Genomic DNA, 12,666 nt, shown 5'->3' on the forward strand with positions numbered 1-12,666 from the left:
GCGACTTGTTACAATCAGTAGCTCATTTGCACATTAACGTTAGGCTGCTACATAAGGGACTCAAGACCCAGAAGCGGCTTTGGGCGAAATTTCATTGAATTTAGTCGCATCTATGTGACAAAACGCACAGATTTGCACTCCAAAAAGGGTGAATTTTATTGCATACGAATCCACTGGCTCCAAATTCCTACTCCTGATTTGGTTCTGCATCCCCGGCGTCAGTCAGCAATAATTGAGCACCTAGTGTGTGCCAGACGCCACAAAGCCACATGCTGGTGGCTCACATTTACACGCAAACAATAAGCAAATACCTAACGGTCCTGAGTGCCAAGTTCTAGAATGGAAAGGAAATCAGACCAGGGACACAGAAAACAGGTGGGCTGCATAGACTGGGGAAGGGGACACCGGTGCTGCGGGGACGGGGGCGGGGGGGCGGTGACCCGAAGAAAGTGAGGGAGCAGGCTGAATGGGAAGAGCACCTCCCACATCTGCCACTTTGGGGACAAACTTCCACTGGAGTTTGGCTGAGCCGCAAAGTGAGGCAAAGGCCACAGTGAGAGCCAGTGTGGGGGCAGGGCACAGCTAGGCAGGGACAGGAGGACAGGAGGACAGGAGGACAGGCCAGATGGGAAGCCCACCCGTGCAGAGAGCACCTTTAGTTCCGTGGAGCTCTGTGCTTTGCTTTGAACACCCAGAAGGGCAATTCCACCAGTCTTGAAGTGGGAGTAACAGATTTTCATTTTAGCTCTGATTTCTTTTTTTTACTTTTCCCTGTAGCAGGGATTGAACCCAGGACCTCCCACCTGCCAGGCAGGAACTCTGCCACTCAAGCTGAGTCCCCAGCCTTTTTGTTTTGTACTTTGTTTTTAGGACAGGGGTCTTGCTAACTTTTCCTTGGCTGGCGGTAAACGTGAGTTTCTCCTGCCTCTGCCTCCCAAGTAACTGGGATTACAGGCATGAGTCACCATGCTCGGCCTTTCCCTTATTATCTTTTAAAATACATATAAATCAGTACATGCTTATAGATATCCTCCCTAGGTGACCTGTGTCCATTCCTTTCAATTTATGTGAGTGACATTGTTTGGAGTGCAGTGTTTGGGGACATGTAATTATCTACACTCAAAAATGATGATCAGAGCTGGGGTGTGGCTCTGGTAGGTCGCTTGCCTGGCATGTGTGAGGCCCTGGGTTCCATCTGTAGCACCACAAAAACAATGATGACCAGAATACAATTTCTCAATCATAAGTCTTTTTTTTTTTTTTTTTTTTTTTTTTTGCAGTACTGGGGTTTGAACTCAGGGCCATCACCTAGAGCCACTCCACCTGCCTTTTTTTTGTGAAGGGTTTTTTCAAGATAGGGTCTCATGAACTATTTGCCTGGGCTGGCTTTGAACCGTGATCCTCCTGGTCTCTGCCTCCTGAGTAGCTGGGATTATAGGCGTGAGCCACTGGCAACCGGGCAATCATAAATCTATTATTAACAAATTTAGTTTGGAAGATACTGGTTTGCTAAAGTATTTTCCTGAGTCTTTCTTTACAGGGAAATTTTTTGGCAACACTGAGGTTTGAACTCAGGGCCTTAGGCTTGCAAGGAAAATGCTCTACCTCTTGAGCCACTCTGTCAGCACGTTTTGTATTTTCAAACACTGTATATGTGAGGATCATAAATACAGTGAACATACAAAGAAACTAGTAACACAGCCATATGGAAATCCTATATAAACTTAGCTTTTTTTTTTTTTTTGGTGGGATTGGGGTTTGAACTCACAAAGCAGGCACTCTACCCCTTGAGCCACACCTCCAGTCCATTCTTTTCTGGTTATTTTGGAGATGGGGGGTCTCTCAAATTATTTGCATAGGCTGATCCTTCTGATCTTAGCCACCCCACGTAGCTAGGATTACAGGTGTGAGCCATGGTTCTCAGCTTCTTTCTGGCCTCTAACTCTCCATCCTCCAGCCTCTGCCTCCCCAGTGCTGGGATTACAAGGAGGAGCCACTGCACCTACCTCACAACCTGAGCTGTTCCAATGGTTTACAGACCTCCAGAATATAACCCTCCATGGAAGAATCCTGTTCAGATTTCTCTTTGGAGTGATAAAGAAAAGAACACTGTCACTGAGTGCATAAAATAATGGCGCCTCTCGAAATGGCTGGCCTCAGTGTGGTGGGGGAACCGACTGGATCACCTGGCGTTTCAGCTTCCCTAGCTATAAAATTAGGATGGTTTGCTTATAGTGTGACTATGAGTACCAAAGACCCACTCCAGATAAACCCAGACAACACACTGGCTGCTGTCAAAGTCAACATCACAGCTTGTATTAAAAGTTCAGAGAGATCAAGCCACTACCTCTGGGGCACACAGCTTTCCAAATCCTCTCTCGAGATTTATGCTGAGGCCCAGCTGCTGAGCTGGCTTTTCCCAATTTGAGTTTGTCCTTGTGACCCTGCTAGTTGGTCACAGGTGATTCCCCCCGCCCCCAACCTTTTCTTGGGTGGGAGGGGAGGCTGGGGATCGAACCCAGGGCCTCACACATGCTGGGTGGCAGCACCCCATGCACTGGTTCCAGGAGCTCCAGCGCTTACCAGTGACCCCATCCTTAAAGCAGCTGCATGCTGCCCCCTGCAGGTCAGAGTGGGAATGGCAGCCATTGTGACCTCTGTCCTATGAATTTGGTGACATTTGCTGCTTTGCTGTTCTCCATCCTCTATCCCTCCCCTCCTCTGAAAAACAGAAGGAACAGTTTGAGTAACAGCTGTCAGAAATAAAACACACGTGTGCAAAACCTTCAGCCAGCCTCTGTAATGTCATCCTGCAGGGGTCACTTGTACTCTTTTCTGATGTCACACAGGGGTCACTTGCAGAAATTATGCAAGGTTTAGGGACAAGACAATGGTTGTTGGTTGGGGACCGGTCCACTCAGCCATAGGACAACCAGCCACTGAGAAAGGCCACCTGGAGATGTGCCTTCTGCCCTGTAGACAGCTTCAGGACACTTTGGGGCTGAAAAGCCAAGGGCAGGTGTGCAGGGTTGGCGTCTGCACACTTCCCGGCTGAAAAGACACAACGACACAGCTCGTCACTTTTGCAGAGGTGGGAGAGAGGGTTCCACTTCTTGTTAATGTCATCTTTCCTTCCTCCCTCCGTTCCTCCCCCCTAAGCAGGCGCTCTAGCACTTGAGCCACACCTCCAGTCCATTTTGCTCTGGTTATTTTGGAGATGGGGTCTTGAGAACTATTTGCCCAGGCTGGCCTCCAACCATGAGCCTCCCAATTTCAGCCTCCCAAGTAGCTGGGATTACAGAAATAAGCACCAGGGCCCAGCTTGTCCATTTTTCCTTCAACACCCTGCTGGGACCCAGAAAGAAGTTAGTAATGGACAAGAGGTGACAGTGTCAGGCAGGCCTGTGTCCCTCCATTTCCAGGTCCTGGCTGAGGGAGGATCAAGTCCTAGACTTGATTATTGAGTTGTCTTATTTCCTGGTTAACACGACATAAAAATGAGGTAAGAGTCACAACACCTGACAGTATTTCCATCCAGGGCCAGAGGATGACTTGTTTCTTTCAGAAACAATGTTGAAAAGGATGAGAGAAAACAGAAATAGAATCACGTTGGGTTGTGATAAGCAGTTGTGCTTGACATTAGGGAATCAGAAATAATTCCTTGGGCCAGGTGCCAGTGGCTCACACCTGTAATCCCAGCTACACAGGAGGCAGAGATCAGGAGGATCAAGGTTTGAAGCCAGCCCCAGCAAACAGTTCATGGGATCCTATCTGGAAAAAAACCTTTCACAAAAAAAGGGCTGGTGGAGTGGCTCAAAGTGAAGGCCCTGAGTTCAAATCCCGGTACTGCAATGAATAAATAAATAAATAACTCCCTGGATCCCCTAGCGTTAGGCACTGGTAAGTCAGTGTTTTTGGTATGCCCTAGGCAACTCTTTCCTCTGCTAAATCTCAAAGTCAGAGTGGCTGAGAATGGATGGTTTATTCTGGAGAAATCCAAGGCTTCCTACAGTTCTGCTTCAATCCAGTTTTTTTTTTTTGGCAGAACTGGGATTTGAACCCAGGACCTTGAAGTTGCTAGGCAGGTGCTCCACTGTTTGAGCCACTCCACCAGTGTACAGTTCTGCTTCAAGTAATGAGGCCATCAGGAAGGAGTGCATGAGAAGCAAAGCCTGCGTCCACAGGAAGATGAACACTCATGCTCACAGCAGCTCCAAACCGGAAGCCACCCAGGAGTCCACCCCCAGGTGACTGCATAAACGGGTGAGGAACAGCTACACCGTGGAAGAAAACTTGGCAATAAGAATGAATGCGCTGTTGTTACGCCCAAGAGGAGAATCTCAAACCCGTGTGCTGAAAGAAAGACGCCAGCTCACCCGGGGACACCTTCGGTAGGGTCCATTGCCAGGCATGTGAAACTCTTAAAGACGCCTGATGAACAGTCACAGGGTAAACCCCAAGTTGCCTGAGGACCAGGGTGGGAGGATTAACAAGGAAGGGGGTGAACAAATGTATGGGCTGACAGAATGTTCTGTATCTTGATGGTGGAGGTGGTTGTAAGTGTGTCGACATGTCTGTACTCATCCCATTTAAGTGGGTGTAGTGTAGAAAGACAGACAGCACATTGTCTCCTGTATGAGTAGAAGAATGAAAATCAGACAGGTAAAACCGAATCTCTCATCAATAAACTTGACCCTGAGAAGCTCGCTACACCCTGAGAGCTATCCTTATCATCACAGTGGGACATTTCAGTCCTACAGGTTGCCAGCAGGGCCATCTCCACCCCAACTCCCTTCCTTTCCCCGAATTTTCTTTGTTCTTTTTCTCCCCTCCCTGCTTCTGAAAACGCTTTCCATACAGCCTTTAACGACGCAATCCCTTCCTTCCCAGACAGCTTGCTTCTTTGCCCTCACCAGTCTAAATTCCTGACAAGTGATGCAGTCCACCTCCCATCTGTGCTTTCCCCTAACACTTGACTGAACTCTTTTAAGACCCCAGAGCCTATTTCAGTGGGCTGGAAGTTAGTGTCTTCCAAGTTGCGAGTCCGACCAGCCCAAATAAATGCTCTCTGCTTCTTAAGCAATTTGTGCCTCAGTTTCTCATATGGGTCTTTTACAAAGCTGAACTCAGAGAAGTAGAAAGTACAGTGGTGGTTGCCAGGGGCTGAAGAGTGGATGGGGAGGATGATGGTGAAGTGATACAAAATTTCAGTTATACAGGAGGAATCAGCTGAAGGGATCCGTTGTACTTAAATAACAAAAGATTCCTGAAGTATTCCAAGAGAGTGTTAAGTGTTCTCACCCCACCCCCAAAAAATAAGTGAGATAATTATCCCTGTTTAGCCACTCCACAATGTGTACCTACTTCAAAACATCACCGTATAGAGGATGAGATAGATGCAATCTTAATTGTCAATTTAGAAACAGAGAGGGAGAGGCGTGGCTCAGAGTGCAGGTCTTCCCCAGCATGTGCAAAGGTCCTGGGTTCCATCCCAGCGCCACTGAAAAAGTTAAAAATAAAGTTAAAATTTAAAAATGGGTACATTTCTGACCAAATTGTTTAAAAAAGAAGGGGAAGGGGGCATAAGAAAGATAGAGCTGGTGAATTTGATGAAATTCACTTTATATGCAAGTGTGGAAATATCACAATGAAACCCCTTTGAACAATTAATGTACGATAATTAATACACGATAATAAAGAGAAAAAAAACAAGAACCAAGCCCCCAAAATGGCTTTATTGTACCTAAAGATGCCTGAATAAAATTTCAACTTTTTAAAAATGTTTTAAGTAAGAAAAAAAAGAATAAATTTAAAAAACTGTTTTAACATACTTCACACAATACCGTCATTTACGCTCCAATACCCCCGGCCTAAAGCTGAGAAAGCGGAAGTGGGCGCCCGAACCGGAAGTGTGGCGGTAGCCATGATGCTAAGACCGGGTATAAGCACCCGCCATTACCACGCCCATAGCCGGAAGTGTGGCACAGACCTAGGCGCCCAGGACGCACGCACGCCGTCTAGCTTGACCAATCAAGAAGAAGCGAGGCGGCCGATTGGCGGAAATCCTGCTTGCAAACAGGAAGTATGGCAGTCTCTCCCGGGAACGGTGGGCGCGCGCCATGGAGGCTTATGAACAGGTCCAGAGGGGGCCCCTGAAACTGAAAGGCGTCGCCGAGCTCGGCGTGACCAAGAAGTGAGTGTTTTGTCCACGATCTCCCGGGACCCCGGCCCTCTGACCCCACCCTGACCTGCTCCCCTCCCGTCCCTTCTTCTAGGAAGAAGAAAAAGAAGGATAAAGACAAGGCGAAACTCCTGGAAGCGATGGGAACCAGCAAAAAGAACGAGGAGGAGAAGCGGCGCTGCCTGGACAAGCGGACCCCGGCGCAGGCGGCCTTTGAGAAGATGCAGGAGAAGCGGGTACGGCGGGGGGAGCCTGAGGCTCCCGGGCGGCGGGGAACAGAGTCGGGAGGTCGAAACCCGAGGCCAGGAGGCCCCAGTCCCGGGAAGCGCTGGACACCAGGGCTCGGGTTCCAGTTCTGTGACTCATTGGCGCCCCGTGCCTCAGTTTCCCCATCTGTAGGGGTCAGGATAGTGCTTGCTTCCACCTTTGTTTTATGGTGGAACTGAGGTTTGAACACAGCGCTTTGAACTTGTAAAGCAAGCACTCTGTCTCTTGAGCCACACGTCCAGTCCATTTTGCTCTGGTTATTTTGGAGATGGGGAGTCTCACGAACTATTTGCCCTGCTTGGCCTCGAACCGTGATCCTCTCAATCTCAGCCTCCTAAGGAGCTAGGATTACAGGAGTAAGCCACAGGCGCCGGCTTCCTCCTGCCTTTGGATGAATCAGTGCAGGTTAAGAATTGAGCACTAGGATGTACATAGAGTGAGTCTGTTTCCATGACTTTTCATGGCAGATTCAAAGGTGCTCGTTTGGTTTTTTTGTTTTAATCTTGTGAGAGAGGATGTGTATATTTAGTCCAGCCTGTCCTTGAACTCGAGATCCTCCTGTCTCCCATCTCCCCAGCGCTGGGATTACAGGCAGGGACCACCACACCTGATGAAAATGTCTTGAGCCATGCCCAGTCCTTTTACACGTAGGGTTCGGCTGCCTTGGCCCTGGCCAGCCTGGGACCTGGATCCTTCTATCTCCACCTCCCAAGTTATTGGATCACAGGTGTGCGCCATTTTGCTTGGCCCTTTGTTTTTATTAGGGGATTAGTTGTACAGAGGGAGGGTTGTCATTGTGATTTTCCACAAAACGCATTGTATTTTAATGCCCCAGTGAGTCATTTCTCCTGGTTGTAAAGAATAAATTCGGGAGGGGAGAGGTGAGGTTAGATCGCCAAGCTTGGCCTGTTATTCTGGAAACAGGCAATGACCAGGCTGGTCAGCGGTTCTCAACTGGGGGTAATCGTGGCTCCCCCATCTTGTGGCAGGAGGTGTGGCTCACAATTAGGGAACAGAGGAATACTGACATCTAGTGGGTGGAGACTAAGACCTTTAATCCTGCAGTGCACTGACAGCTCTTCACCCAGCAGAGATCCATTTTCCCCCAAATGTCAATAGTGCCAGACTGAGGTAAGCCCAACCCTGGACTGTGTGGTTCTATCATGGACCCTGGGAAAAGTCAGTCACGCAAAATACACACGTATCCACTAGCGCCAGCAAGACAGGCGGACATGATTCTGTCTCTATTGCTTCTTAGTGGGGTAAGTCAGTTAAGTCAGTTTCCATCCACTTAGGGCTCAAGGCTGGGCACAGTGCCTCATCCCTGCAATCCCAGCTACCTAGGAGGAGGAGATCAGGAGGATCACAGATCAGCCTGGACAAAAAGCTAACAAGATCCCATCTCAATAAAGAAGCTATCTACTGTGACATACACCTGTGGTCAGAGCTACTTGGAGGTGTTTGTAGGAGGATTGTGATCCAAGGCTGGACCGGGGCAAAAACGCAAAATCCTATCTGAAAAATAGCTAAAGCAAAAAAGAGCTAGGGGACTGCCGCAAGTGGCGGAGCAATGCCTGACTTCAAACTCAGTACTGAAAAACAAAAGTAGTGCTCCAGTGTTTCTGACAGGGTTTTGGTGAGGATTCAGCAAGTGAATGCACTTCAGTCCCCTTTGACCTTGAGGTTGTCACAGGCAGGCTGAGATTTGGTGGCTGGAGTCAGGATGAGCAGCTGATGGCAACTGAGGACCCTCAGTTGGCATTGAAAGGGGGTTGGGGAGAGCTGATCAGATCCCAGATCTGATCTGGGGTGGGGGTAGGGAAGACAGGTGGAGATGGGAGAGAAATGACTGGAGAATGTCACTGTCAAGCAGCACAAACATGCTGTGTGGCTTTGCCTTCACATATCCAGGCCTCTTCCCCACCGGGTGTGTCATCCTCCAGCTCCATCCTTCGTAGCAGGGCCATCAGATTTCTACATGGTGCAGGCTCCCAAGGCACAAAGCAGAAATGGCTAGGTCTTTGGATGGCTTCTGTCCACAGCTGGCACCGAGTCCACGGGGAGTGCAGGAGGGTGGAGGCTATAGTAAGCGAAGAGCAGGTACAGCCCCAGGTTCCCGTGGCTCTGTGTCCTGCTCTGTTTGGCACTGCTGGGGAAGGAGCCCAGGGTCTCCAGTGTGTTCTACCACTGAGCTAACCCAATGCCCCAGGTAGCAAAGCTTTTTTATTTTCTATTAAGACAGGGTCTCACTCTGTGGTCCAGGCTGGTCACAAACTCGTCATCCTCCTGCCTCAGCCTCCCGAGTGCTGGGATCACAGATGTGTGCTTTCATGCTTGACCTAATGCTTTGATTTTGTTTTTACTTACACATTTATTTTTGCAGAACTGGGGTTTGAACTCAGGGCCTCACACTTGCTAGGCGGGTGCTCTGCCGCTAGAGACACCCTGCCATTCCTTTCTTGTGATGTTTTTTTTCAAGATAGGGTCTTGGGAACTATTTGCCCAGAGCTGGTTTTGAACTGTGATCCTCCTGATCTCTTCCTTCTGAGTAGCTAAAATCACTTCCAAGTAGTGGTGATCCACTACTCCTGACTTCTTTTTCTTTTTTTTGTTTATATTTTTGTGGTGCTGGAAATGAGGCCAGGGCCTTGTGCATGCTTGGCAAGGGCTCTACACTGTTTTCCCTGTTATTTATTTTTTTGATGGTAGTGGGGTTTGAACTCCAAACCCCACAAATGCTAGCTAGGCAGGGGCTGTAGCACTTGAGCTACTTCCCCAACCCTATTTGCTTTAGTTACTTCTCAGGTGGGGGTCTCGTGTTTTTACCCTGGTCAGCCTGAACATGACGTTCCTACCTAGCCAGGATTACTGTGCATGCTACCCCACCTAGCTTATTGGTTGAGATGGGGTCTTAGTAACATTTCTTGCCTGGTTGGCCTTAAATTGTGATCTTCCCCATCTCTAGGATTGTAGACGTGAGCTACTGTTCCTGGCTTCTCTGGTATAACAAATTGTTGCAGCCTATAGTTAACCTGTTTGCTGTAGGACATTAGACAACTCTCACATCCATCCTCTGCCCCTCCTCCCCTAGCTTTTCGAGCCTCGAGTGCCCCCTGCTCTGCTCCCTGCTTCGCTCCCGCCTTTTATTAGCTTCATGGTGAGGGAACATGCAGTACCCTGGTCTGATAGCACTCCAGGGCACTGAGTGTGAGACAGTACTGTCATCAGAGCCCTACTCTATGCCAGGCCCTTCCCCTCTTCACCTCTCACCCTTCCCCATCCCTGTCTGGATTTGTTTTCCACGAACTGTGCTTTGGTCCTTTGCTCGAGGACACAGGAGTCATGTGACAGCTTCCAGCAGCATCTGCTTGGCTGTGCTGGTTCACTTCCTGCGTCTCACAACCTGGGACCAAAGGGTGGCTGAGCCTGGAGTTGGGAGGAAGGGGGCAGCGCAGGGTGCACGGCCGTAGACCTCAGCCATCTAGCTGGGAGAGCTCGCCACCTCACTCCGTGTCTCTTCTCTGTCCAGCAAATGGAAAGGATCCTAAAGAAAGCATCCAAGACCCACAAGCAGAGAGTGGAGGTGAGTGGTGGCCCGGGAGGAGCCACAGGCTCATGGAGGACATGGCTTCTGCTGTGGAGTGCTGCTGGAGTGTCAGTTTACCCAACAGGAGTGCGCCTCCTCAGCCCGGGCCGCAGGGTCTCTGTGGGGAGGGGCTGCGCGGGGCTACGCATCCCTGGCACCCTGCCCGGGCTTCACTGACTGGCTTTCCCCTTTGCTTCCCAGGACTTCAACAGACACCTGGACACGCTCACAGAACATTATGACATCCCCAAAGTCAGCTGGACCAAGTAGCCTTCCAGGACAGCCCTCTGCCCTCTGCCCCTGTACGTCCTTTGCTGAGAGTGCACTCTGGAAACTGTGCCCCCATTCTGGAGCTGATTAAATTAGGACTGTCCTTTCAGTCAGTCTGGATTTCTGGGTCGCACTTCAAGGTAACTCTTTTAGTTTTGAGTGGAGCATTCTGGACTTGCCTCAAGCTTAAGGTCCTTTCTAGGTAAGGGCCATGTTACCCCTGACTTGCATCTCTCACTGAGGCCAGCCAGCCTTTTTCGCCTGCATGTCATGGCCAAGTTCAGAGGATAAGAATTTCACACCAGCAGGCCCTGCAACGTGCACACCCCTGCCGGGCCCTCTGGGGGTCGTCCTGCCACGCTTCCTCCAGCTGGGGACTTTTGCCATTCCATGAGGGCCCCAGAGAAGCCACTCACAGCTCTGTGGCCTTCAGACCATCTCGGCCATCTGGCCAGTGACACCGTGTAGCTGGGGTAGAGCAACTCCTTAAGGCAAAGGTGGAACACAGGCCTTATCCCCTTCTCAACCCATGGTGCCATGCAGTGTCCCTGGGTCTGCCTTGGCAGACATTGCTAGTCCATCACTGTTCGTAGTGATGGAGCCAGGGCCCAGAGCCTCCCTCCTTCAACCTGCTGCTCCACCCGTGTGTGTTCACACATGGCCTGTTTGACATCCTTGGCCTAAGGACACCTTGTGTGTACAGGAGCAGGCCAGAGCCCCAGTGTAAACACAGGTGCAGTAAGGTGGAAGGGCCCTGGTGTGGGTGCTGGAGAGCTGGGATCTGTGAGATTATTCTCTGTGAGATCAAACTGTGCTGTGGCCCGGACACTGAGCACAAAGTAGGAATTGGGCTTGGGGTCGGCATGGAAATCACAGAATAAAATGCAAGCCAGTCACCCAGTAGACTTCTGAGTGTCTCCATTACAGGCTGCAGTTGTCAAGGAAATGCCGTCTTCTGGATTTATTGCACAGGAAGAATGTGCAAGGCACAGAACTATTTCTCAGTTGGGAAACACTGGGGAGACGTTTGTTTCCCCCCGGGGTTTGCCCCTGGCAGAGGTGACAAGTTGAGCATCTCTTATCCAAAATGCCTGGGACCATAAGTGTTTCAGATTTCGCATCCTTAGGGAGAAATATTTGCAAATACATAGTGTGGTATCCGGCGATGAACTCCAGTGTAAACATGGGATCCATTCATGTTTCATAAGTACCTTTCAGCCTGAAGGTCATTTGTATGTGTTCTTCATAATTTTGTGCATGAGGCAGTTTCATGGTGGGGAGTTTTCAGTTTGCAGCATGTCAGTTCAAAAAGTTTTGGGTTTGGAGCTGGATGCTGTTGGCTCATGCCTAGCTACTCAGGAGGCAGAGGTCAGGAGGATCGTGGTTCAAAGCCAGCCTGGACAAATAGTTTGTGAGACCCTATCTTGAGGAAAAAAAAAAAATCACAAAAAAGGGCTGGTGGAGTGGCTCGAGGTGTAGGCCCTGAGTTCAAACCCTGGTACCACCAAAAGTTTTGTAAAACAGTGCAATAAATTGGACAAAGTATGAGGCTACGTTCAATACGGTTTCTTTTTAAAATCTTTTATTTTGGCAATACTAGGGTTTGAAATCAGGGCTCATACTTGCTAGGCAGGTCCACAGTAGGGTTTCTTACTGCAGCAGGCACTGTTACTTTATTTTTGAGAGGGTCTAACTATGCTGCCCATGCTGGCCTGGAACATGCTATCCTTTTGCTTCTGCTGGGATTACAGGCATGCACCACCACACCCAACACCATTGCCTCTTTCTAAACATCCTGATTTCTTCCTCAGCCGAATTTAGTCACCATCCAATCTTTCTAATCAGATTCCTCCTAGAGTTTATTCGCCAGGGAACTGGTTTTCAAAGCACTTCTGGCTGCTTGTTCTATACTTTGCACAAGAATGCTTCCAACGCAGGATTCAAATATTCCAGCTTTTTTTTGGATGTTCTTGCACTTGTACCACATCCGAAGCAAAGGATGTATGATCACAGAGTTGCAAAAAGCATCTTTCCATCTTCCAGATAGGAAGATAAAAGACTCGTGAGACGCAGGCAGCCTGAGCACAAGCCTGCGACTGCGGGTTGGGTCCCCGCGCGCTGCGATGGTTCACTGGGACAGAATGCAGGTGGCTGAAAGCCCGAGTGCCCACAGCAGATTTTAAAACTGCATTGCTGGGGATGGAACCCTGGGCCGCCCACATGCGAGGCACCAGCCCCGGGCGTGGTTTTACGAGCGTATTCCAGGCAATAAACAGGCAGCGCGCGTTTACTGATAAAAGCTGACACTGACAGGTGACAGGCAATGAGGATGCGGCTCGATTGACATTCAGATGCTGACTGC

The 12,666-nt window shown here is 49.5% G+C and overlaps 1 protein-coding gene and 1 long non-coding RNA gene across 3 annotated transcripts; one reads left to right on the forward strand and one right to left on the reverse strand.

Annotated features, from left to right (window-relative positions):
* Window positions 1–4,486: 4,486 nt before the first annotated feature.
* LOC141416332 (uncharacterized) lies at window positions 4,487–5,896 on the reverse strand. The gene is made up of 3 exons (XR_012441096.1): window positions 5,832–5,896; window positions 5,365–5,500; window positions 4,487–4,631 (listed from the first exon to the last, which is right to left on the reverse strand). It is a non-coding gene; the product is annotated as an uncharacterized lncRNA (long non-coding RNA).
* A 130-nt stretch (window positions 5,897–6,026) lies between these two features.
* Fam32a (family with sequence similarity 32 member A) lies at window positions 6,027–10,413 on the forward strand. Of its 2 annotated transcripts, XM_020167750.2 has the most exons (4): window positions 6,039–6,193; window positions 6,276–6,417; window positions 9,978–10,031; window positions 10,236–10,413. In XM_020167750.2, exons 1-4 carry the CDS (start codon window positions 6,120–6,122, stop codon window positions 10,302–10,304), a joined length of 339 nt encoding a protein of 112 aa, XP_020023339.1. In that variant the 5' UTR covers window positions 6,039–6,119; the 3' UTR covers window positions 10,305–10,413. The 2 variants fall into 2 exon arrangements, with proteins under 2 accessions (XP_073909844.1, XP_020023339.1); XM_074053743.1 differs by lacking the exon at window positions 9,978–10,031 and having other exon boundaries at window positions 6,027–6,193.
* The last annotated feature ends 2,253 nt before the right edge of the window (window positions 10,414–12,666 follow it).

Source organism: Castor canadensis, chromosome 14 (genome assembly GCF_047511655.1).
Source record: "Castor canadensis chromosome 14, mCasCan1.hap1v2, whole genome shotgun sequence".
Classification (NCBI taxonomy): domain Eukaryota; kingdom Metazoa; phylum Chordata; class Mammalia; order Rodentia; family Castoridae; genus Castor; species Castor canadensis.

Bases quoted from the DNA above. Each gene is read 5' to 3' on its own strand.
- Fam32a (XM_020167750.2), top strand. From the start codon at position 6,120: ATGGAGGCTTATGAACAGGTCCAGAGGGGGCCCCTGAAACTGAAAGGC. The intron at 6,418-9,977 runs GTACGGCGGGGG...TTCTCTGTCCAG, and splicing joins AGAAGATGCAGGAGAAGCGG to CAAATGGAAAGGATCCTAAA. The intron at 10,032-10,235 runs GTGAGTGGTGGC...TTTGCTTCCCAG, and splicing joins CCCACAAGCAGAGAGTGGAG to GACTTCAACAGACACCTGGA.